At 31.0% G+C, this 27020-nt stretch overlaps 1 protein-coding gene across 2 annotated transcripts in view; it reads right to left on the reverse strand.

Annotated features, from left to right (window-relative positions):
- Nucleotides 1-27020, reverse strand: part of Sdt (stardust) — a 91811-nt gene that overhangs the window by 45597 nt on the left and 19194 nt on the right. For both annotated transcript variants that reach the window (XM_064071764.1, XM_064071763.1), the window contains exons 5-6: nucleotides 20747-20886; nucleotides 6371-6831 (exon numbers count right to left, since the gene is read on the reverse strand). In XM_064071764.1, the coding sequence (XP_063927834.1) occupies nucleotides 6371-6831; nucleotides 20747-20886 (601 nt within the window). The remainder of the gene's footprint in view (nucleotides 1-6370; nucleotides 6832-20746; nucleotides 20887-27020) is intronic.

Consider the following 27020-nt stretch of genomic DNA (forward strand, 5'->3'; position numbering starts at 1 on the left):
ATAAAAATTTATAAATCCAAAATTTCGAACAATTGCAAAATCGTAAAACTCAAAAACGAAAAATTGAAAAATCGAAACATTTGAAAAATTGAGACAAACAATTCAAATTGAAAATTCAAAAAATTCACAAATGCTAAAATTTCAAGATTCAAAAACCGCTGCCAATTAAAAGAATGCTTATTACACTACATAATAAAATAAAAAATGGAAACCAGAAAAATAGAAAAACTGTAAAATATTTTTCAAATTTATAGTTTTTCTATTTTACACTTTTTCGTTTTTTCAGCTTTTCGTCTCTCAATTTTTTAATTTTTTCCTGTTTCGGTGTTATAATTTTTCGTTTTTTGATTTTCAATTTTTGATTTTTCAACCATCCAGTTTTTCAATTTCTGCTGTATTTTTTCAATTTTTCAACTTTTGAATTTTCAGTTTCTATTTTTAACTCCAAATACTTGAAAAATTGAAAAATAAAAAATTAAAATTGAATACTCGAAAAATTGCAAATCAAAAATTGTAAAAGGAAAAAGAAAAAAACGAAAAATGGAATAATTGAAAATCGTAAAATTTCAAAATTCAAAAACCGGTGTCGATTAAAAGAATGTTTAGACTGCATAATAAAATAAAAAAAAAAATTGAAAAATAATAAAGTAGAAAAACGAAACTTTTTTCAATTTTACAATTTTTCGTTTTGTTAATCTTTTCGGTTCTCAATGAATTTTTTATTTTTTTCCTGTTTCAGTGTCACGCTTTTTCGGTTTGAAAATTTTTCAGAATATTGAAAAGTTGAAAAATTAAAAACTGAAAAGTCAAAAAACGAAAAATTGTAAAATCGAAAAATTGCGTAGGTATCAAAAAATAGAACAAACGAAAAATTACAAAATTGGAGAATTGAAGAAACGAAAAATTGAAAAATCCAAAAAATGTAAAAAATTCCAAATTAAAAAATTCAGTAAATGAAAAATTGCCAAATTTTAAAATTGAAAGCTTGAAAAGAAAAAGAAAAATCGAAATATTGAATAATTGAAAAATCTTAAAATTCAAAACCCGGTGCTGATTAAAAGAATGCTTAGACTGCATAATAAAATAAAAAACTGGAAAATATAAATATTTTCAATTTTTCAATTTTCCTATTTGCAACTTTTCGTTTTTTTATATTTTCGGTTCTCAATTAATTTTTCAATTTTTTCCTGTTTCATGGTCACACTTCCTCGATTTGACAATTTTTCGTTTTTGGATTTTCAATTTTTGATTTTTCAACTATTCAATTTATCAATTTCTGCTGTATTTTTTGCGTTTTTCAATTTTTCAAATTTTGAATTTTCAGTTTCTCGATTTTTAACTGCAAAAATCGAAAAATTGAGAAGTAAAATTGAATACTCTTGAACTACAAAAGACAAATTGTAAAAGAAAAATAAAAAATCGAAAAATGGAATAATTGAAAAATCGTAAAATTTCAAAATTTAAAAACCGGTGCCAATTAAATAAAAATGTTGGGACCACATAATAAAGAAAAACTTGAAAAAAAGAAAATCTGTAAAATTAACAAATACAAATGGAAATCTGAATTAATGAAAAATTGAAAAATCGAAAAATTAAAAAAATTTAAATTGAAAAATAGGAAAATTGTTAAATTATAAAATTAAAAATTAGAAAAATCGAAAAATCAGAATATTGAAATCTTGAAAAATTAAAAATTGAAAAATCCAAAATCGAAAACTTCCAAAATTGTAAAATCGAAAAATTGCGTATCAAAAAACAGAATAAACGAAAAATTACCAAATTGCAAAATTGAAGAAAGAAAAATTTGAAAAATTGTAACATTGAAAAATCTAAAACTGAAAGTTTTAAAAACTGCAAATCAAAAGTTTATAGACCCAAAAAACAAAAAAATCTAAAAATAAAATAATTGGAAAAACGTAAAATGGGAAAATCGAACAATTTTTCAAATTTCAAAAATCAGTGCCAATAATCAATAAAAAAAATCGAAAATCTCAAAAATCGAAAAATGGAAAACCTTAAAACCAAAAAATCAAATGTTGTAAAATTGTAAAAGTGAAAAAAGAAAATTCCAGACATCGAAAAACTGTAGAATTAAAAATGCAAAACGAAAAATTGAATTAAAAAGTCGAAAACTTGAAAAATAAAAAATCGTAGAACGACAAAATTGTAAAAATTGAAAAAACGAAAAGCTGGAAAATCGAAAATTTATAAAATCGAAAATCAAAAAGTCGAAAAATTGTAACATTGAAAATTTCAAACCAAAAAACTAAATAAATGAATAGTTGAAAACTCGAAAAATCTGAAAAATTGTAAAAATGAACGCGTTCCTTGTTCTTCTGGGCGATGGAGATATTCATATCACACAATAATTCAATTAGTTTTCTAGGACTCACAAAGATTCCAAATTTACTCGACTTATGACGAATCCAAGGTTCACGAATCCATGGAAAAGGTGAGTTTGCCACGTTTTAAAGAGACATGTTTATGTTTTAGCATAAAAACACTTATTACGAAAATTAACTTAATAAGTAGTCAATTTTAACGTCACTATTTTGATAATGCTGTGTTTACCTGTCATGCGACAATCGGATCCGTTAATGGCAAACATCCGTAAACAAATCAAACCAGTTACGTAGACATCAACAAGTAAAGAAAACAAAGAGCATAAAACTGCTCCACTCTTCAAAAAAAAAAACAAAAAACTCAGGTATAATAAGTGCTCCCAGCACGCAATTTTTTACATAACCCATCTCGATTTCCTCAAAACGCACATTCCTCAGCCTCCCGGTCCAGGTACAAGTTGCCTCAAGACACACCTGTCTACCTAACAATGACCCTCCTACGCCCGCCCCGCCCCCCCGACTTCCACGTAAAAATAAATCGGTCTCGCACGGTATACAGTATACACCACGGTCAGAGGACACGTCAACCTCTCAAACCCAACGACATTGTATGCTAATCCCCCGCCCACCGAACATTTTCAAGATACGCCATACGTCAATGAATAATAAACAAAATACCAAGAGTTTAGGATGATGATAACCAAGGCAACAATCATCCGTGACTAATAAAACCTTCCAAGAAGGCACAATAGGCGCTGTTATTATTTTCTGAAGTGGGCTATTCACGAAAGTCTGGCGTCGGACCTCTTCGTCTAAAAAATGCGTAGTGGTACACGACCCGTTATTTAACCCTGTGGGTGACGCTAGTGTATATGTTACAGCTAATATCCGAAATACGTTATTATGCATAATAACTAGATATTTTAGGAATTATGCGTAATAACTAAACTTGTCAGTTATTATGCATAATAACCGGAAACATTAGGAATTATGCGTAATAACTGAATTTTTCAGTTATTATGCACAATAACGGAAACGTTTAGGTAATATTGATAACAACTAGCAGAGGAAAAGGAATTATGCATAATACCTGAAACATTAGTCATTAAGCATATTGTCTAATAGGCCAGGGCCGATAATTTTTGAGAACAAAAAAATTTAGAACAGGATGATACCCATTGGAAAAGAAAGAAAATATAACAAAAATAAAAGGAAAAATAATTTACGGGCGATCTGAGGTCGGGAAGTCGAAGAGGGTGAGTTTTTAAGGGTAGAAAACGGTTTATCACGATTTCCGGCAAAACTACAAGTCCTATCGAAAAAAGTTAATGGCGAAGTTCTAGGTAATAAAAGGATCTACAACTTTTGTATTTAGACTTTTTTTAAATAACCTCAAAATTTATGCGAAAATGCAAATAACCGAGTTTTTGGTTTTTTATTTTTATCTCCCACAAAAGTTTTTTTTTCACGAAATTTGGTGAAAACTTTCCTATTTATGTCTCAAAATCACTGTAATTTTTTTGATTCAAAATATTTATTTTTCTCCCTTATTTTGATTTAATATCGAAAAACCACCCTAATTTTCAATCGAAAATAAGATTCCATGTTACACTGATAAACTCAAAAATTTAAAATCTTCTGTTGGTGGGAGATTTGTCAATATGAAAGATGATTTAATTCTTGCTAATTGATTTTCGAAATCTTAATTGATTCAGTGTTATATTATCATTTTTACATTTATAAATATATTTGATTAATTGTAATCCATTTTTTGCGATATCTTCTTTGTTTGCATGTTTTTATAAAAAATATTGTCCAAATTTGACAAATTTTTATCATCTGACTAGCAGACCCAGTGAATATTTTAGTAGTTAAATAAAAAATAAAATAAAAATAAATAAATTATAATTAAATTAAATTATAAATTATACATAAAAATTTATCGTAGGACAATGATTATTATATTCAACAGCCATGTTGAAACCTGCCTTGTGTATCTGTGGATGAAAGTAAAGATACTAATATCGTTACTACAAAATGGGGGTTGGTGGTAGAAGGGTGAAAATTTAGGGTTAATTGTATTTTTTGAAGCCAAATCTTAAAAAAATAAAAATAACAAATTTTGTCCGAAAAAAAAAATTTTTTTTTGGATGGGCCACTCTTATCACCTAGGGGTATAAAAAATAGTTTACAACCTATTCTCAGACCTACCGAATATAGACAGAAAATTTCATAAAAATCAGTCAAACCGTTTCGGAAGAGTTTGGTTACACACTGTAACACGAGAATTTTATATATTAGAAAACAATGAATTTACGATGTTTTGCTTTCCTTTTCCGGCAAACCCAGATGTTGTATCGCAACCAGAAAAACAATACAGAAATGCAGCGATACTTTTGAAAGATTCATATTTGAAAAATAAATCTTTTACATTTCTAGAACCTGGTTTGCGAAAATAAATGTCATAATTATTTGAATTCAATTGATTCAAAAGGACCAAAATATCTTAACCCACAACTATGACAGTTTTATTGGTATCTCTAGCAGTTTCTATCCAGATCTTAATTATGTTAGCATCAGAATCTTCTTCTGCTTGTTTACAGGAAAATCCTTGTGACTGTAGATTCCAAAAGTTTCTTTTAAATAAATCAATTCGTCACGGTTCTCTTCAAGTAACTCAGCTGCACGTGTATTTTTATAGACGATGTTGTTCATTCTTCTGATGGGCTAAAATTTTCCGTAGGCCATTCAGGTATGTAAGTTATCTTAAAATAGCAATAAATAGGCACCTATGCATATAATTTAAAAATTATCCTACAACTTTAACAAAATATTGTAGATGTCTTATAAAGTATTAAGTGTATTAACTTATTTGGTTGTTAATTATAGTAGTATATTTCGATTTGCAATTTTTTAATTAATCAATGTAACATGAAATATTACGTTTTTCGAGTAATTAACGTGTACCCTTTTATAAATAGCTCCAAATTTTACATAATAATTAAAAAACAAATTTTTGAATTCGAGTTTTTCGTTTTTTTGCGTTTCCTGTGAAAATTTGCCATAGTAATGTATAATTTTTTTTACACCTTCAGAAAGTAGAGATTTCAGCGAACAAAAAGCACACCGACTTTTTTAAAAAAGCAAATATTTTGACGTGGGAATTTTCGATTGAAAATTAGGGTGGTTTTTCGATATTAAATCAAAATAAGGTAAAAAAAATAAATATTTTGTATCAAAAAAATGACAGTGAGTTATACATAAATAGGTAAGTTTTCGCCAAATTTTGTGAAAAAAAAAAAAATTGTGGGAGATAAAAATAAGAAACCAAAAACTCGGTTATTTGCATTTTTCGCATAGATTTTGAGGAAAGAAAATGTAAATACAAAAGTTGTAGATCTTTTTATTACCTACAACTTTGCCATTTAACTTTTTGCCGGAAATCGTGATAAACCGTTTTCTACCCTTAAAAGCTCACCCTCTTCCCCTTCCGGACCTCAGATCGCCCGTAAATTATTTTTCCCTTTATTTTTGTTACATTTTCTTCCTTTTCCAGTGGGTATCATCCTGTTCTATTTTTTTTTCAGTTTTTACCATTTTCAAAGGCTTATAACATGTCCAGCTGATTTCAAAAAAACGAGACAAGATGAGCAACTCAGGTTCTCATAGATCAATGAAAAGCAATGGGAATATGACGTTTATATAACTGTAATTTGTCCCTTTTTTTTTAAATCAACTGTACATGTGGTATGTAGGAGAAAGCGAGGCAGGGTGGGTAGCTTTTTGGAAAATATGCATAATTCCTGTTTCTGTGTTAGTTATTATCAATATTACCTAAACGTTTCCGTTATTATGCATAATAACTGAGAATTTCAGTTATTACGCATAATTCCTAATGTTTCTGGTTATTATGCATAATAACTGACAAGTTTAGTTATTACGCATAATTCCTAAAATGTCTAGTTATTATGCATAATAACGGATTTCGGATATTAGCTGTAACATATACAGTGGCGTTCGTTGCCTACCTGCTCTCGCCCTCCACCCCCAACTTATTGTTATTGCTCTCGACGATGGCCGTCGTCTTGAACTTATTGTCTTCGGCGCCGATCAGCAGCTCCGTCCTGCCATTCTGGAACGGCGACGACGCTCTCCTGTCGCCCGGCTTGCGCACCTCCAAGGCCTGCTGCTGGGGGCCCTCCTTCACATCGGCGGCCCGCACATCGTTGCCCACCTTGGGCACGATGAAGTCGGCGCTGTCGTGGCCGTTGGGCAGGAGCTTGGGCGTCGCGCTCACCTCCTTCGTTGCCACCACCGAGATGGTGTTGGCCAGGACGGAACCGCCGCCGCCGCCTCCGCTTCCGCCTTCCGACTTGCTTGCGGTGGGGTTGTTGTTTAAATTTTCGGTGGCCGTCAAAGACGTCACGTAGATGGGCGTGTTGTTGATGAAGCCGTTGAGTTCTTCGCTTGAAGTGGTCTGCTGGTTTAGCTGGAACGAAAGGGGTCTTAGCTTTGAAAGCGACGGCTTAGGGGAGATGGAGCGAGACGCGTAACATGAGATGGGGTCGTTAAAGTGAAAAAAATGTGCGTGTTTTGTGGCGGTTGCTAAATGGGTTTTGTAGGATAAAGTAGTGCAAAACCGATGTGTGCTGACGCACGTGGTTAGTAAATTGTTGTGAGATTTTTTAGGTTCGCTAAATGGGACAAGCTGTATTAGAAAGTTTACTTAATTATGACAATCACCTATTATTATCGTTTCAATTAAATATAATTGAAACTTGACCGTTTACGGTAGGAAACTCAATTAAGTACAAACAGTTTGTAACTATCAGATCGTACCATTTTTGTGGTCGTACTTAGTAAACAGGAATTCACATTTCTCGTGGTTTACAGTGGAACTAAACTGAATATACGTGGCCAAAACTGCAAAATTAGTCTATAAACTCAATTTGAGACAAATCAGAAAACATTTATTTTTTCGTGAAATATCTCGCGAAGTAGTACTGATTTCTTATTCGATAACACAGATTCCTGAAAGTTGCTATACTCACTAATTTAGATCTCTTGAATACGAATGTGAATTCAGAATTGTTCTGCCGAGCTTCCTGAATTTTTTTGATTTTTTATCTGCTGCTGCTTATAGAAAAACGACATCGTTTGTTTTATCGGGCTATCAAGCACAAATGGATAACTCATCCGGACCAAAAAATTATTCTCTTCGTCTAGAAAACTCAAGGAATCGAATGGTATAAACCAGAAGTCGGTACCTTGAACCGTTTTGAAATGATGACCCCATAAACACGAAAAATACTTTTTTTGATACAGAATAAACCGAGATTTCAGTTAAAAACGAATTAATACTCAGCAACTAACGGCAGAAATGATTTCTTCCGTTCAAAATTAGTCTAGAAACTCAATTTGAGACAAATCAGAAAACATTTAATTTTTCGTGAAATATCTGGTGGTTGTGGTAAGTAGTACTGATTTCTTATTCGACAACAGAGATTCTTGAAAATTGCTACACTCACTAATTTAGATCTCCCGAACACGAATCTGAATTCAGAATTGTTCTGCGGAGCTTCCTGATTTTTTTTTTTATTTTTTATACGCTGCTACTTATACAGGGTGTTATTGAAAGGTACGTACAACAAAATTGACAGTTATTCGCGAAGTCTAAGAAGTCTGAAAAACTTATTTTGTGTTATTAAAATTATAAGGGGAAAATTAACCCTTATCCAACCTTTTTAGACGCTACTGAAGAATAAATAGGTAAAATTAATTTATTTTAGTAAATCCTAGCAACTGTAACAATAAAACTTTTGTCAAGAGTAAATATTGCTATAGAAACGAAAGATGATCTTTTTATCAGAGGCGTACAACGAATTTGGACATAAATTTTAATAATTTTTATCTCTAAAAGGAGAACACTTTTACCTGAACTTTTTTTTTACTTTTAGCACCCATACTTCGAGACCAATTACCGATTTTATTTTGTACGTACCTTTCAATAACACGCTGTAGAAAAAAGACATCGTCCGTTTTATCGGGCTTTCAAGCACAAACAGACAACTTATCTGGGCCAAAAAATCAATCGTTGGGACTGGAAAACTACAAGGATTCGAATGGTATAAACCAGAAGTCGGTCCCTTGAACCATTTTAAAATGATAACTTCGTAAACTCGAAAAATATTTTTTGAGATTTGGATTGAAACGCAATTTCGGTTCAAATCAAAATAATATTCAAGAACTGATGTGGATATGAATTCTGCAGTGTAAAATTAATCTGGGAACTCAATTTCAGGCAAATCGGAAAACATTTTTTTTTTTTTTGAAGTTTGTTGAAGAAAATTTCGCGGTTGTGATAAGTAGTACTAATTTCTTATTCGAAAACGGAAATTCTTGAAATTTACTGCATTTATTAATTTAGGCATCCTGAATATGAATCTGACTTCAAAATCGATCTGCAGAGGTTCCTGGGTTTTTTTGATTTTTTTATATTGTTACCTTCAGAAAAAAACATCGTCTGCTTTATCAGCGTCTCAAGCACAAACGATAAACTTACCCGACACAAAAAATTATTCGTTGTGACTAGAAAACTCCAAGGAATCGAATGGTACAAACTAGAAACTCGTGTCTCGAACCGTTTTGAAATGATGAATCCGTAAACTAGAGAAATATTTTTTGAGATTTGGAATTAAACAATTTTTGAATTTTTGGATTTTTCGATTTTTCAAAATCTCGGTTCGAATAAATTTGTTCTTTTAGTTAAAAAATCGAAAAATGACAAATCGTGAAAAGGAAAAATTTTAAATTGAGAACCTGAAAAATTAAAAATCAAAAAACTGCAAAATTGAAAAGTTAAAAATTGAAAAATCAAAAGATTGGAATTAAAAACTGAAAAATTGTCAAACAAATTATCAAACGAAATATTCAAATGTTGAAAAATCTAAAAATAAAAAAAAATAACATGAAAACTGCCATTTCGAATTTTTTTTTTTCAATTTTTGGAAATTTCAGTTGTTTTAATTTTCCGATTTCTCATTTATTCGACTTTTCAATTTGTCGATTTTTGATTTTTAAACTTTTTTATTTTTAGGAAGTACTGGCCCCGCCCACCCACCCTTATTTTCTTATAGAATATGTCATTTGCCAAAATCAGTCTTATTTTGGCAAGTATTAGCCCGGCCTACCAGCCTTTTATTTTGTTAGAGGGTAGGTTATTTGGCAAGTACTAGCTCCGCCCACCCAGCCTTTATTTGTTTACAACAATAAGTCATATGCCAAAATCAGTCTCATCTTGACAAGTACTAGCCCCGCCCACCCACCCTTTATATTCTCAGAAGAGTGGGTCATCTGCCAAACTCAATCTCATCTTGACAAATACTAGCCCCGCCAACCCACCCTTTATTTTCTTACAAGAGTGGGTCATCTACCAAAATCAGTCTTATCTTGACAAGTACTAGCCCCGCCCACCCACCCTTATTTTCTTAGAGGTCATGTCATTTGCAAAAAGCAGTCTCATACTTGACAAGATAAGATTGATTTTGGCAGATGACCTATTCTAAGAAAATAAAGGGTGGGTGGGCGGGGCTAGTATCTTTTCTTGGAAGAGTAGGTCATTTGCCAACATGAGTCTTATTTTAGCAAATATTAGCCCAGTTCACCCACCTTTTATTTTCTTAGAGGGTAGGTTATTTGACAAGTATTAGCTTCGCCCACCAAGCCTTTATTTTCTGAGAACAATAAGTCATATGCCAAAATCAATTTTATCTAGTAAGTAAGTATTAGCCCCGCCCACCCACCCTTATTTTCTTACAAGATATGTTATTTGCGAAAATCAGTCTTATCTTGACAAATACCAGGCCCGCCCACCCACCCTTTATTTTCTTAGAAAAGTGGGTCATCTGCCAATATCTGCCTTATCTTGACAAGTACTAGCCCCGCCCACCCACCCTTTATTTTCTTAGAAGATATGTCATTTGCAAAAAGCAGTCTCATACTTGACAAGATAAGATTGATTTTGGCAGATGACCTAGTTTAAGAAAATAAAGGGTGGGTGGGCGGGGCTAGTATCTTTTCCTGGAAGAGTAGGTCATTTGCCAAAATGAGTCTTATTTTGGCAAATATTAGCCTGGCCTGCCCGCCTTTTTTTGTTAGAGGGTAGGTTATTTGGCAAGTACTAGCTCCGCCCAACTAGTCTTTATTTTCTGAGAAGAATAAGTCATATGCCAAAATCAATCTTATCTAGCAAGTACTAGGCACGCCCACTCACCTTTACTTTCTTAAAGGATGTCATTTACCAAAATCAGTCTCATCTTGACAATACTAGCCCCGCCCACCCACCCTTAATTTTCTTAGAAGACCCGTCATCTGCCAAAATCAGTCTTATCTTGACAAGCACTAGCCCCGCCCACCCACCCTTATTTTCTTAGAGAATATGTCATCTGCAAAAATCAGACTCATACTTGACAAAATAAAATTTATTTGGCAGATGACTTATTCTAAGAAAATAAAGGGTGGGTGGGCGGGGCTAATGCTTTTTCTTAGAAGAGTAGGTCATTTGTCCGGCCCGCCCGGGCTTTGTTTTCTTAGAGAGTAGATCATTAGCCAAAATCAATCTTATCGTAGCGAGTACTACTAGAGTACTAATTTCTTATTTGATAACGGAGATTTCTGAAATTTGCTGCACTTATTAATTTAGGCATCCTCAGTTTGAATCCGACTTCAAAATTGACCTGCAGAGTTTCCTGAATTTTTTTGATTTTTTTATATTAGGTTAATTTGAGAAAAATGACATCGTCTGCTTTATTAGTGTCTACAGCACAAACGCCAAACTTATCCGACACAAAAAGTTATTCGTTGTGACTAGAAAATTCCAAGGAATCGAATGGTACAAACCAGAACTCGGTACCTTGAACCGTTTTGAAATGATGAGGCCATAAACACGAAACGTATTTTTTGAGATACAGAATGAAACGAGATTCCAATTAAAAACGAATTAATACTCAACAACTGATGGCAGAAATAATTTCTCCTGGTCAAAATTAGTCTAGAAACTCAATTTGAAACAAATCAGAAAATATTTATTTTTTCGTAAAATATGTCGCGGTTGTGGTAAGTAGTACTGATTTCTTATTCGATAACGGAGATTCCTGAAAATTGCTGTACTCACTAATTTGAGCATCCTGAATATGAATCCGAATTCATAATTGCTCAGCGGAGCTTCCTGATTTTTGTATTCGTGTTTTTTGTTTTACCTATACAAAAATAACATTCTCTGATTTATTAGCGTCTCAAACACAAACGCCAAACTTATTTGGCGCAAAAAAAATAATCGTTGTACTAGAAAACTCCAAGGAATCGAATGGTACAAACCAGAAATCAATAGCTCGATCCGTTTTGAAATCGTGAATCCATAAACTCGAAAAATTCTTTTTAAGATTTGGAAAGAAACGCGATTTCGGTTGAAATCAAAATAATATTCAACAGCTGATGTGGAAATTAATTCTGCAGTGCAAAATTAGTCTGGAAACCCAATTTCAAGCAAATCCGAAATTTTTTATTTTTTCGTGAAATCTCCCGCGTTTGTGATAAGTAGTACTAAGTTCTTATTCGGTAACGGAAATGCGCGAAATTTGCTGCACTTATCAATTAGGACCTCCTAAATACGGATCCGAGTTCGGAATTGACTTGTTGGGTTTCCTGAATTATTTTTATTTTTTTATATGATACTACCTATAGAAAAATGACATCGTCTGATTTATCAGCTTCTCAAACACAAACGCCTAACTTATCTGGCACAAAAAAATACTCATTGTGCTAGAAAATTCCAAGGAATCGAATGGTACAAACCAGAAATCAGTAGCTCGATCCGTCTTGAAATCGTGAATCCATAAACTCGAAAAATTCTTTTTAAGATTTGGAAAGAAACGCGATTTCGGTTGAAATCAAAATAATATTCAACAGCTGATGTGGAAATTAATTCTGCAGTGCAAAATTAGTCTGGAAACCCAATTTCAAGCAAATCCGATTTTTTTTATTTTTTCGTGAAATCTCCCGCGTTTGTGATAAGTAGTACTAAGTTCTTATTCGGTAACGGAAATGCCTGAAATTTGCTGCAATTATCAATTAGGACCTCCTGAATACGGATCTGAGTTCGGAATTGACTCGTTGAATTTCCTGAATTATTTTTATTTTTTTATATGATATTACCTATTGAAAAATGACATCGTCTGATTTATCAGCTTCTCAAACACAAACGCCAAACTTATCTAGCACAAAAAAATACTCGTTGTACTAGAAAACTCCAGGGAATCGAATGGTATCAACCAGAAATCAGTAGCTCGATCCGTTTTGAAATCGTGAATCCGTAAACTCGAAAAACATTTTTTACGATTTGGAATGAAACGCGATTTCAGTTGAAATCAAAATAATATTCAACAGCTGATGTGGAAATTAATTCAACAGTGAAAAATTAGTCTAGAAACTCAATTTCAGGAAAATTGGAAAACTTTTATTTTTTCGTGAAATCTCTGGCCTGACAAAATCTCGCGGTTGTGATAAGTAGTACTAATTTCTTATTCGACAACGGAAATGCCTCAAATTTGCTGCACTTATCAACTAGGACCTCCTGAATACGAATCCAAGTTCAGAATTAACTTGTCGAGCTTTGTTTATTTCTTATCATTGTATTCATAATTTTCATTAACGATTAAAAATTTTTAAATATTAAAGTTCGTATTCGTTGTATGTTGTAATGAATATTTTAGTTATTTATGATTTTCGAATTTCGGCCACATATTTCAGCCTTCGCCCCCCGCAGCGCACTTCCCCAGCATCGGGACCTGTCGCTCCGCATCAGCCACCCCTGGCGCCATCCGAGTGACAAATTGAACGACAAGCCCAGAAAAAATTGCCCCGGAAAGGGCGGAGGAGCCGTAACAAGCCATTTGCATTTTCTGAATGAACACCCCTCATTAACCACCGCGAAAATAATTATTTAGCAATTTTTCACACAACTCTTAATTTGCTGCCTTCTGGAGCAGCTGACCCCGCTTCACCCTCGTCCTTTTTTATTTATTTCTCGTTTGAATATTGTTTTGCGCCGTGGCGATGGCGATGTGGGGCAGTGCCTGGAATGACGGTCTGTTTTCTGTCAGAGTCGGCGTCTTATCTTCAACCTGAAGAGCTTGTTGATGTACACATGTGGGTAAAGAACTGTTAGTCGAGCTCGAAAGATAACGCAGCATGTTGTAGGGAATGCCGGAGTGGTTTTGTGAACGATTAAGTTGAGATAAAGCAATGCTGGTGCATTTAGGATTATGTAGTCGGCTTATCGGGGCGATTGGAATTTTTTCGGGGAATTTATTGCACGGTGGAGAATTTAACACGAACGTGAAAAAATAAAGTTCGAGTTAAACGATTTATTATTTATATTATGCGAACAGGCTGCGGTGAAGATGGTGGAATTGTTAGAATCTAAGAAATTAATTAAAAAATACATGGTTAAGGCTAGTCATTGTATAGACAGTTTATTTCATTCAGAATACATGGAAATGGACGAAATATGTATAACTTAGTAACAATAGTTCTGAAATTTAAATTATAAATTTGGTTGTATGAATTTTATTTTAAATAAAAATAAAAATAAAAATAGATATTGTGTTTTAAATTACCATACTATGAGTACATTTCCGAAATAAAATTTCTAGCAGCAAATATAATTTCGGCAGGTACTCAATAAACGAAATGAATTAATTCGTTTTTTAGATATTCTGTATACGCAAATTGAAACATACGATATTTTTCTTTTTTTTTTTTGGAAAATTTTCCTATGACGTAATAGTTTTCGGAAGGGATAAAAAGTAAATTTTGATAAGCGATTTATCATGCTCAGTGTAAACTGAACAGGTGAAAAATTAGATTTTTTTATTTTTCGATTTTTAACTTACGAATTTTTCAATTTTTCAGTTTCTCGCTTTTTAAATTTTAAATTTATGTGTATTTTTCGATTTTTGATTTTTGATTTTTGACATGGGGTAAATAGTAAATTTTGATCAGTGATTTGCCATGTTTACCGTAACTTGAAAACATCTGAAAATTTTGTTTTTAATTTTTAGTTTTTAATTTTTCAATTTAAAATTTTTGAATTTTTGGATTTTTAATTTTGCGATTTTTTCAAAATTTCGGTCCGAATAAATTTGTGCTTTTCGTTAAAAATCGAAAACTGTTAAATCGAGAAAAGGAAAAATTTTAAATCCAGAAGTTCGTGAAAAATTGAAAACCAAAAAATTGTAACATTGTAAAGTTAAAAATTGAAAAATCCAAAGATTGGATTTAAAAACTGCAAAATTGTAAAACAACGAATTTTCAAAAGAAATATTCCAAAGTTGAAAAATTTAAAAATAAAAAAAATCTCGAAACCCTGAATTTTGAATTCGAATTCCCAAGATTTCGTTTTTTCAATTGTTCAATATTTCAGTTTTTGATTTTCCGATTATAGTTTTACAATTTTCCGATTTCTCATTTATCCGATTTTTCAATTTGTCGATTTTTGATTTTCTAATTTTTTCAATTTTGGATTGCCCGATTTTGATTTTTCAATTTTAAATTTTTCTGTTTTTCGATTAAAATGTTTCATTCAATTTTCGAATTTTTCAATTTCTCACTTCTTAAATTTTAAAATTTTTCAATGTTGCTATTTTACAATTTTTCTTTATTTCAATTTCGATTTTTCAATAATTTTTCGATTTTTGATTTTTCAGTTTCCCGGTCTTCTGATTTTTTAGATTTTTAAATTTTTCAAGTTTCCGATTTCTCAATTATTTGATTTTTAAAAATATCCACAAAATAGATGTTAAAACATCTGAATTTTTTTTCTAATTTTCAATTTTTAACCTTTCAATTTTAAATTTTTGAATTTTTAGATTTTCATATATTTTTTTAAATTTTGGTTCAAATAAATGCGTTCTTTTAGTTAAAAAAATCGAAAAAATGACAAATCGTGTAAAGGAAAAATTTTAAATCGAGAACTTGAAAAATTAAAAATCAAAAAATTGCAAAATTGAAAAATCAAAAAATTGGAAATAAAAACTGCAAAATTGTGAGACAAATTATCAAGTGAAATATTCAAAAGTTGAAAAATCTAAAAACTAAAAAACATGAAAACTGGAATTTAGAATTCGATTTTATAAGATTTGTTTTTTTTTTCAGTTTTTCGATATTTCAATTTTTGATTTTCCGATTATAGTTTTACAATTTTCGGATTTCTCATTTATCCGATTTTTCAATTTGTCGAGGTTTGATTTTCTAATTTTTTGAATTTTGGATTGCTCGATTTTGATTTTTCAATTTAAAATTTTTCTGTTTTTTGATTAAATGTTTCATTCAATTTTCGAATTTTACAATTTGTCGCTTTTTAAATTTTAAAATTTTTCACAATTTTTCTTTATTTCAATTTCGATTTTTCAATAATTTTTCAATTTTTGAATTTTCAGTTTCCCGGTCTTCTGATTTTTTAGATTTTTTAATTTTTCAAGTTTCCGATTTCTCAATTATTTGATTTTTAAAAATATCGAGAAAATAGATGTTAAAACATCTGATTTTTTTTTCTAATTTTCAATTTTTAACCTTTCAATTTTAAATTTTTGAATTTTTAGATTTTTCGATTTTTTTTTTAAATTATGGTTCGAATAAATTCTTTTAGTTAACAAATCGAAAAAATGACAAATCGTGAAAAGGAAAAATTTTAAAATGGAGAACTTGAAAAATTAAAAATAAAAAAATTGCAAAATTGAAAAATCAAAAAAACTCGAAAATTAGCAAATCAAACAATTGTAAAATCGAAACGTGAAATCCTATTTTTTCTATTTTTCGATTTTTCAATTGATCGATTTTTCGATTCTCACTTTTTCAATTTCGCATTTTTTAGATTTCCCAATTATCTGTTTTTCACTTTCAATTGTAAAGTTAAAACTTGAAAAATCAAAAGATTGGAATTAAAAACTGCAAAATTGTCAAACAAATTATTATCAAATGAAATATCTAAAAGTTGAAAAATTTAAAAACTAAAAAACATGAAAACTGAAATTTAGAAATCGATTTTATACGATTTGTTTTTTTTTTCAATTTTTCGATATTTCAATTTTTGATTTTCGGATTATACAGTTGAACAATTTTCCGATTTCTCATTTACCCGATTTTTCAATTTGTCGATTTTTGATTTTTATTTTTAGCAAGAACTAGCCCCGCCCACCCAGCTTTATTTTCCAATACGTCATCTGCCAAAATCAATCTTATCTAGCAAGTAGGTACTAGCCCCGCCCACCCCCCCTTTATTTTCTTGGAAGAGTGGGTCATCTGCCAAAATCAGTCCTATCTTGACAAATACTAGCCCCGCCCACCCACCCCTATTTTCTTAGAGGATATGTCGTTTGCAAAAATCAGACTTATACTTGACAAGATAAGATTGATTTTGGCAGATGACCTATTCTAAGAAAATAAAGGGTGGGTGGGCGGGGCTAGAACTTTTTCTTAGAAGAGTAGGTATTTGCCAAAATGAGTCCCATTCTGGCAAATACTAGCTCGACCCGCCCGTCTTTTATTTTCTTAGAGGGTAGGATATTTGGCAAGTACTAGCCCCGCCCACCCACCCTTATTTTTTTAGAGGATGTCATTTGCAAAAATCAGACTCATACTTGACAAGAGAAGATTGATTTTGGCAGATGACTTAGTCTAAGAAAATAAAGGGTGGGTGGGCGCGGCTAGTACTTTTTCTTAGAAGAGTAGGTTATTTGCCAAAATGAGTCTTACTTTGGCAAATATTAGCCCCGCCCACCCACCATTTATATTTTTAGAAGAGTGGGTCATCTGCCAGAGTCAGTCTTATCTTGACAAGTACTAGCCCCGCCCACCCACCCTTATTTTCCTAGAGAATATGTCATTTGCAAAAATCAGCCTCATACTTGCCAAGATAAGATTGATTTTGGCAGATGACCTATTCTAAGAAAATAAAGGGTGGGTGGGCGGGGCTAATACTTTTTTTTAGAAGAGTAGGTCATTTGTCCAGCCCGCCCGGGCTTTGTTTTCTTGGAAAGTAGATCATTTGCCAAAATCAATCTTATCGTAGCGAGTACTACTAGATTTTTCAGTTTTCTATTTTTCAACTCTGGAATTTTTCAATTTCTCGCTTTTTAAATTTTCAAATTTTTGATGTCTTTCGATTTTTTATTTTTCTGGGCAATTGAAAAAAACCTTTCGATTTTCTAATTTTACAATTTTGGCAGTTTTCCGATTTCTCCAGTTTTCGATTTTTGATTTTTTTTTAATTTTTCGATTTTTGAATTTTGTGACGTCATCGAGTTTTTGGTGGAGGTAAGAAGTAAATTTTGAGCAGCGATTACATGTTTAGCGTATCCTTAACACATTTAAAAAATTTAATTTTTTGATTTTTCGATTTTTCAACTTTCAAATTTTTAGATTTTTCGATTTTTTTCAAAATTTTGGTTCGAATAAATGTGTCCTTTTAGTTAAAAAATGGAAAAAAAAAAAGGACAAATCGTGAAAAGGAAAAATTTTAAATCGAGAACTGGAAAAATTACAACTCAAAAAATTGCAAAATTGAAAAATCAAAAAATTGGAATTAAAAACTGCAAAATTGTCAAACAAATTATCAAATGAACTATCCAAAAGTTGAAAAATCTAAAAACTAAAAAAATTAAAACTGGAATTTAGAATTCGATTTTATAAGGTTTGTTTTTTTTTTAATTTTTCGATTTTCCGATTATACAGTTGAACAATTTTTCGATTTCTCATTTATCCGATTTTTCCATTAGTCGATTTTTGATTTTTATTTTTTTTTATTTTTAGCAAATACTAGCCCCGCCCACTCACCCTTTAGTTTCTGAGAACAATAAATTATCTGCCAAAATTAATCTTATCTAGCAAGAACTAGCCCCGCCCACCCACCCTTATTTTATTAGAGGATATGTCATTTGCAAACAGCAGTCTCATACTTGACAAGATAAGATTGATTTTGGCAGATGCCCTAGTCTAAGAAAATAATGGGTGGGTGGGCGGGGCTAGTATCTTTTCCTGGAAGAGTAGGTCATTTGCCAAAATGAGTCTTATTTTGGCAAATATTAGCCTGGCCTGCCCGCCTTTTTTTGTTAGAGGGTAGGTTATTTGGCAAGTACTAGCTCCGCCCAACTAGTCTTTATTTTCTGAGAACAATAAGTCATATGCCAAAATCAATCTTATCTAGCAAGTACTAGCCCCACCCACCCACCCTTATTTTCTTAGAAGAGTGGGTCATCTGCCAAAATCAGTCTTATCTTGACAAGTACTAGCCCCGCCCACCCACCCTTATTTTATTAGAGGATATGTCATTTGCCAAAATCAGTCTCGTCTTGACAAATACTAGCCCCGCTCACCCACCTTTTATTTTCTTAGAAAAGTGGGTCATCTGCCAAAATCAGTCTTATCTTGACAAGTACTAGCCCCGCCCACCCACCCTTATTTTCTTAGAGGATATGTCATTTGCAAAATCAGACTCATTTTTGACAAGATAAGACTGATTTTGGCAGATGACCTATTCTAAGAAAACAAAGGGTGGGTGGGCGGGGCTATTGCCTTTTCTTAGAAGAGTAGGTCATTTGCCAAAATTAGTCTTACCTTGGCAAATACTAGCCCGGCCTACCCGAGTTTTATTTTCGTACAGGGTAGGTTATTTGGCAAGTACTAGCTCCGCCCACCCAGCCTTTATTTTCTTAGAACAATAAGTCATATGCCAAAATCAATCTTATCTAGCAAGTACTAGCCACGCCCGCCCACCGTTATTTTCTTAAAAGAGGTCATTTGCAAAAATCAGTCTCATCATGACAATAACTAGCCCCGCCCACCCACCCTTATTTTCTTAGAGGATATGTCATTTGCAAAAATCAGACTCATACTTGACAAGATAAGATTGCTTTTGGCAGATGACCTATTCTAAGAAAATACAGGGTGGGTGGGCGGGGCTAGTACTTTTTCTTAGAAGAGTAGGTTATTTGCCAAAGTGAGTCTTATTTTGGCAAATATTAGCCCCGCCCGCCCACCATTTATTTTTTTAAAAGAGTGGGTCATCTGCCAAAGTCAGTCTTATCTTGACAAGTACTAGCCCCGCCCACCCACCCTTATTTTCTTAGAGGGTATGTCATATGCAAAAATCAGACTCATACTTGACAAGATAAAATTGATTCTGGCAGATGACCTATTCTAAAAAAATAAAGGGTGGGTGGGCGGGGCTAATACTTTTTCTTAGAAGAGTAGGTCATTTGCTCGATCCGCCCGGGCTTTAGTGAGTAGATCATTTGCCAAAATTAATCTTATCGTAGCGAGTACTACTAGATTTTTCAGTTTTCGATTTTTCAGCTTTCGAATTTTTCAATTTCTCGCTTTTTAAATTTTCAAATTTTTGATGTCTTTCGATTTTTGATTTTCCTGGGCAACTGAAAAACACTTTCGATTTTTTAATTTTACAATTTTGGCAGTTTTCCAATTTCTCCAGTTTTCGTTTTTTTTTCTCGATTTTTGATTTTTTTTTAATTTTTCGATTTTTGAATTTCGTGATGGCGCTATCGAGTTTTTGGTGGAAGTAAAAAGTAAATTTTGATCAGCGATTACATGTTTAGCGTAACCTTAACACATTTGAAAAATTTTATTTTTTGATTTTTCGATTTTTCAACTTTGGAATTTGATAAATTGATAAATTACAGAATTGTAAATATCGAAAAATAAGAACGAAAACTTCTTTATTTTTCCTAGTTTTATCTTTTGCTTTAATTTTTCGATTTTTGATCAGTGTATATTTTTTAAAGTGAAATTTTTATTGCGTCTAAAAATAATTGGTTTGAATTTTGTACCGACTTCTAGTATAGTCTGCCAAGAAATGTAGTGGTTTTTAGATTTTGACTCGTCGCTAGTATGTCACCGAATAATCCAGGTTAGTAGATGCAAATTTATGCTACTATCCCAAACTTACTAGTTGAGAGTTAGGGGTTGGAAAAGTCAAAGCCATAAAACCACAATTTTCGTTGGTGCACTATACAATTCTAGCAAAACTACGACGTCACGCTTGATCTATTTCCTCAGCGTCTCTAAAACTTTTCTAAAAAGAGAATTGAAAAAAATTGTTTGAGCTTTCTGTTAGATTGTGTACCACGATAAGAGGCCACGTTTGAATAATTTCTGCATTATTGGCAATTAATCCTTAATTAACGTTTTTGCCAGTTCCAACCAAGCGCTCCTTTCTCTCATTAACAGCATAATCTCGTCGACAGATCGCTCCATCTCTGCGCGATTCGTCGACACCCAAATAAGCGCGACCCGCAGCCGTGCCCTCAAACCCATCAGTTGTTCAGTTTTACCTGTTGCGACAATTTGGTCATGTCGACGGGCTTGACCCGCTTGAGCGCTGTGAGCCGCTCCAGGCGTTCTTGGGCCTGCTGCTCCACGGCGATGACGAAGGCATCTTGAACGTTGCCTGCACACAAGTCTAAATCGACCGCTGCAACAAACAACAAAGTTCACCAACTCTTCCAACTCAAACACGCCGGCTTCGGCGCCCGCGGCCTATGCAACCCTCCGTTCGCGCCACGCCGACCCCACCGCATCCTCGTCGTTTTGTTCCGGCGCCGAAACCGCGAACAGCCGGCCGAAGCTGCGCCGGTTTTTCGCGTCCGGGGCCGGTTTCCCGGAATTTGGGCCCGCGCGGTGGCGCCCCCTCGTAACCCAGTTCCGCGGTGCCCCCTCGGGTCGCTGACCGGAGCCGGCTAACTGTACCGGTCTCGCCTCTCTTGTGCAAGAGCGGCGAAATTCCGCGATTTGCATGAGATTAAAAGGGCGCAAATGGGCCTGTGTGTGTTTGACATTCATGAGTCACTTTCTCGTTTGTCTAGGCAAACAAACGCGAAACAATGCAAATTTGCGGACGGAATTTCAAGCACGGATCATTTTTTCGTGTCAAAAGCATGAATGGAATAATTGCGAGCTGCGGAGCTAATTTAACCTCAATTTGGGGGAGAGCGACGCGAGGAACTTTTACGGCACGAGCGGCGAATTGGGAGGCCAGGGGCGGGATTTTGTAAATGGAGCCTCGAGGGTCCGCACGATTTTAGGCGAGGATTTGTTCAACGACGCTGGTACTTGCGTCAAAATTCAAAAATACACTATTCGCGACGTTTAACATTTAGCGAAAACTCGCTTGTGATTGGCCACTTCGTTCTAAGAAAACGTACAGTTCTATAAATGACGTCTTCACTGTTTTTTTTTTGTTATCTGGATATCCAACGTAAAAAAATAGTCAATTTATTTTGCAAAATTTTGAGACGTCATCAAGTTGTTGATGCGGATGATGACATGAATTTTGGTTAATGTTTTGCCATTTGTATGATATTAATTTTATACCAATACGATTTTTTGTTTTTACAATTATTTACTTCCACTTACACAATTTTCCGATTTCTTAAACTATTTTTATTGGCTCGTCTTTTGATTTTTTTATTTTTCGATTTTTGATTTTTTAGTTTAAATTTTTCAATTTCCCACTTTATAAATATTTAATTTTTCGATTTTTCATTGTTATATAATATTTTTTTCAATTTTTAATTTTGCTTTTCAATTATGTATTTAAATTTTCAATGTTTTGTTTTCAATTTTTCGAAATTTTGATTTCGCAATTTTGCAATTTTGCGATTTTCTGATTTTTCCGATTTTACATTTTTCGGTTTCCAATTTTACAATTTTCCAATTTCTCAATTATTCAGTTTTTTTGTTCCAACTTTTCGAGTTTTCTTTAACGTTTCAAGTTTTCGATTTTTCAAAATTTCAGTTTAAATAAATTTGTTCTGTTTGTTGAAAAATTGAGAAAATGGAAAATTAAAAATTGAGAACTTGAAACATTCAAAATTGAAAAAACGAAACGTGAAATCCATAATTGTTTTTTTTAATTTTTTGATTTTTCAACTTTCCAACTTTTCAATTTCTCGGTTTCTAAATTTTCAATTTTTCGATGTGACAAGTTTACATTTTTTTATTTTTCCAATTTGTCGATTTTTATGTTTTTCAATTTTTAAATAATGTTTACGATTTTTCAATTTTTAAATTATTCGATTTTTAATGTTTCGATTTTTCATTGTTTCGTTTTTTCAGTTTTTCGATTTTCCAGTACTCCAAAGTTATTTTTAATTTTGAAGACTTAAATATTTTTTTACCAATACGATTTTTTGTTTTTACAGTTTTTTACTTTCCAATTGCACAATTTTCTGATTTCTTCAACTATTTGATTTTTCAATGTTCAGATATTTTTATTCTCTCGGCTTCTGATTTTTTATTTTTCGATTTTTGATTTTTCAGTTTAAATTTTTGAGTTTTTCAAATCTAATAAATTTCAATTTTTCAATTTCCCGCTTTCTAAATGTTCAATTTTTCCATGTTTCAATGTTCGGTTTTTGCAATTTTACAATTTTGACTTTCAATTACTTATTTGAATTTTCAATTTTTTGTTTTTCAAATTCTCGTAATTTTGCGATTTTCTAATTTTACAATTTTGGTATTTCCGATTTTTCAATTATTCAGTTTTTCAGTGTTCCACTTTTTCGAGTTTTTTTGATTTTTCAATTTTTCGACTTTTCAAAATTTCAGTTTGAGTAAATTTGTTATTTGTTAAAAAATTGAAAATGAAAAAATTGAGAAAATGAAAAATTAAAAATCTAGAATCGAAAAATTCAAAATTGAAAAAACGCAAAATTGTAAAGTTCAAAAACTGAAAAATCAAAAAATCATTGATTTGTTTCTCTTTTTCGATTTTTCAACTTTCGAACTTCTCAATTTCTCACTTTTTATTTTTCACTTTTTCGAGGTTACAATTTTACAATTTTTTTTGTTTTTTCAATTTTTGATTTTTCGATTCATCAATGTTTCGACTTTTCACTTTAACTGCAAAATTGTTATCTTCTGATTTCTCAATTATCCGATTTTTAAAAATATCGAGAAAATAGATGTTTATTTTTTTTAATTTTCGATTTTTTATTTTTTTAACAAATTTTAACTTGAGAACTTGAAAAATTTTAAATCAAAAAATTGCAAAATTGGAAAGTTAAAACTTGAAAAATCAAAAGATTGGAATTAAAAACTGCAAAATTGTCAAAAAAATTATCAAATGAAATATTCAAAAATTGAAAAATCTAAAAACTAAAAAATATGGAAACTGGAATTTCGAATTCGATTTTATAAGATTTGTTTTCTTTTTCATTTTTTCGATATTTTAATTTTTGATTTTCCGATTTCTCAATTATCCGATTTTTCAATTTCTCGCTTTCTAAATTTTGCAATTTTTCGATTTTTCAATGTTATAATGTTCGGTTTTTGCAATTTTTCAATTTTCCTTTTCAATTATTTGAATTTTCAATTTATCATTTTTCAGTTTCTCGAACTTTCGATTTTGCAGTTTTGTAGTTTTGCGATTTTCTAATTTTACAATTTTGGAATTTTCCGATTTTTCAATTATTCAGTTTTTCAGTGTTCCACTTTTTCGAGTTTTTTTGACTTTTCAAATTTTAATTTTTTTCAAAATTTCAGTTTGAGTAAATTTGTTGTTTGTTAAAAAATTGAAAATGAAAAATTGAGAAAATGAAAAATTAAAAATCGAGAACTAAAACATTCAAAATTGAAAAATTGCGAAATTGTAAAGTTCAAAAACTGAAAAATCGAAATATTCCAAGGTTGAAAATAGAATATTCTAAAAATTCATATTAAAAGCTCGAAAATTAGCCAATCTGTAAAATCGAAACGTGAAATCATTGATTTTTTTTTCTATTTTTCGAACTTTTCAATTTCTTGCTTCTTAATTTTTCACTTTTTCGAGGTTGTAACTTTACAATTTTTTTTGTTTTTTCACTTTGTTGATTCTGATTTCTCAATTATCCGATTTTTAAAAATATCGAGAAAATAGATGTTTATCTTTTCAAATTTTCGATTTTTGACTTTTTTTTTAAATTTTAACTTTCTCTTAGAGGATATGTCATTTGCAAAATTTTTCAGTTTTGTCCATTTTTGTTTTTTTAATTTTTCAATACTCAGTTTTTCGATTTTTCGAATTTTCATAATTTCAGTGTATTTTGTTGAAAAATTGAGAAACGGAAGCCAAGAAGATGAAAAATTGAAAATCGAGAACCGAAAAACTGAAATTCAAAACCTAAAAAACCAAAAATTGGTAAACCGAAAAATCGACTTTTTTTTCACAGTCGTATTGAAGAAGGGAATTTAGAAATTGATAATCCAACAAATAAAATAATAATTGAAATTTAATTAAAAACAGGAACATTTTCACATTAAACAATTGTAAAATCGAGGAACAAAAAAAAACAAAAATAGAAAAATGGAATAATCGAAAAGATATTTTTTATTATATTTTTGGATTTTTTCAACTGGCGAATTTTTCAATTTTTCATTTTAATTTTGTTTTTGTTTTTTCAATTTGTCGATTTTTCAATTTTTAAGTTTTTCACTTTTTAAATAAAATTTTTGAATGCTTCGTTTTTTCAATTTCTCAATTTTTCAATATTCAAGTTTTTTAATTTTGCACTTTTCAGCTTTCCTAATTATCGGATTTTTCAGTTTATTGATCTTTAATTTTTAAATTTTTCGATTGGACAATCTTTCGATTTTGCAATTTTGTATTTGTGCGATTTCTCGATTTCTCCGATTTTCCATTTTTCGACTTCTAATTGTACAATCCTTTTTTTCATTTTTTTATTTTGCCGATTTTTGGAATTTTAATATTTCGATTTTATCAGTTTTCTGATTTTTCGAATTTTCAAAATTTCAGTTTCTTTTGTTAAGAAATTGAAAAATGAAAGCCCAGAAAATGAAAAATTACAAATCGAGAGCTTGAAGAATTAAAATTCCAAAAAATTGAAGACCTAGAAACCTCAAAAATTGAAAAATCCAGAAATGAAAAACTTGAAAATTAAAAATTGATAAACCAAAATTTTTTTTTCAAAATCGTAAAATTAAAAAATCGAGCAAATAAAAAAAATTAATTTAAAAAGACGAAAATTTTCAAGTCAAAATTGTAAAATCGAGGAGCAATAAAACAAAAATCGAAAAACGGAATAACTGAAAAAAATTTCTCATTATTGCATTTTTCGATTTTTCATCTTTGGAATTTTTCAGTTTGTCACTTTAATTTTTCAATTCGTCGATTTTTCGATTTTTCAATTTCTCGGTTTTTCTTTGAATAAATTTGAGCTCGAAAAATTAAAAATCCAAAAATCGAAAAACTGAAATTGGAAACTTGAAAAATTTTAAATTAGAAAAAATCGGAAAATCAAGAAATGGGATAATTGAAAAAGGTTTTTGAAAATTTTCCGTTTTTTTCATTTTTCTATTTCTCGCTTTTTAATTTTTCGATGTCTCAATGTTACAAATTTTCATTTCTAATTTTTGAATTTTTCAAAATTTCATTTTGATAAATTTAGCCCTTTTGTTGAAAAATTGGAAAGTGAAAAATCGAGAAAAATTATATTGAAAATTTAAAAACAGAAAAACAATTGTAAAATTAAAACATTGAAAAATCGCTAAACTGAAAAATGAAATACGTATTCAAAAGTCGAAAAATCGAAAAAATAAAAAATGTAAAACAAAAAACTTGAAAAAATGCAATTCAAAAAATTGTAAAATCCAAAAACAAGAAAACTTGGAAAATCAAAAAATATAATCATGGAAAAATGTTTCTGAATTATTCCATTTTTCGGTTTTTATTTTGAAAGTTTTCCGTTTTTTTCATTTTTCTGTTTTTCGCTATTTAATTTTTCGATGTCTCAGTGTTACAAATATTCACTTTTAAATTTTTCGATTTTTCAAAACTTCATTTTTATAAATTTAGCCCTTTTGTTGAAAAATTGAAAAGTGAAAAATCGAGAAAAATTATATTGAAAATTTAAAAACAGAAAAACAATTGTAAAATTAAAACATTGAAAAATCGCTAAACTGAAAAATGAAATACGTATTCAAAAGTCGAAAAATCGAAAAAATAAAAAATGTAAAACAAAAAACTTGAAAAAATGCAATTCAAAAAATTGTAAAATCCAAAAACAAGAAAACTTGGAAAATCAAATAACATAATCATGGAAAAATGTTTCTGAATTATTCCATTTTTCGGTTTTTATTTTGAAAGTTTTCCGTTTTTTTCATTTTTCTGTTTCTCGCTATTTAATTTTTCGATGTCTCAGTGTTACAAATATTCATTTTTAAATTTTTCGATTTTTCAAAATTTCATTTTTGATAAATTGAGCCCTTTTGTTTAAAAATTGAAAAGTGAAAAATCGAGAAAAATTATATTGAAAATTTAAAAACAGAAAAACAATTGTAAAATTAAAACACTGAAAAATCGCTAAACTGAAAAATGAAATACGTATTCAAACGTCGAAAAATCGAAAAAGTAAAAAACTTAAAAGAAAAAACTTGAAAAATTGCAATTCAAAAAATTGTCGAATCCAAAAACAAGAAAACTTGGAAAATCAAAAAATATAATCATGGAAACATGTTTATGAATTATTCCATTTTTCGGTTTTTATTTTGAAAGTTTTCCGTTTTTTTCATTTTTCTGTTTCTCGCTATTTAATTTTTCAATGTCTCACT

Source organism: Zophobas morio, unplaced genomic scaffold, assembly GCF_036711695.1.
Source record: "Zophobas morio isolate AGI-343-1 ecotype UQ-CSIRO unplaced genomic scaffold, CSIRO_AGI_Zmor_V1 ptg000041l, whole genome shotgun sequence".
Classification (NCBI taxonomy): domain Eukaryota; kingdom Metazoa; phylum Arthropoda; class Insecta; order Coleoptera; family Tenebrionidae; genus Zophobas; species Zophobas morio.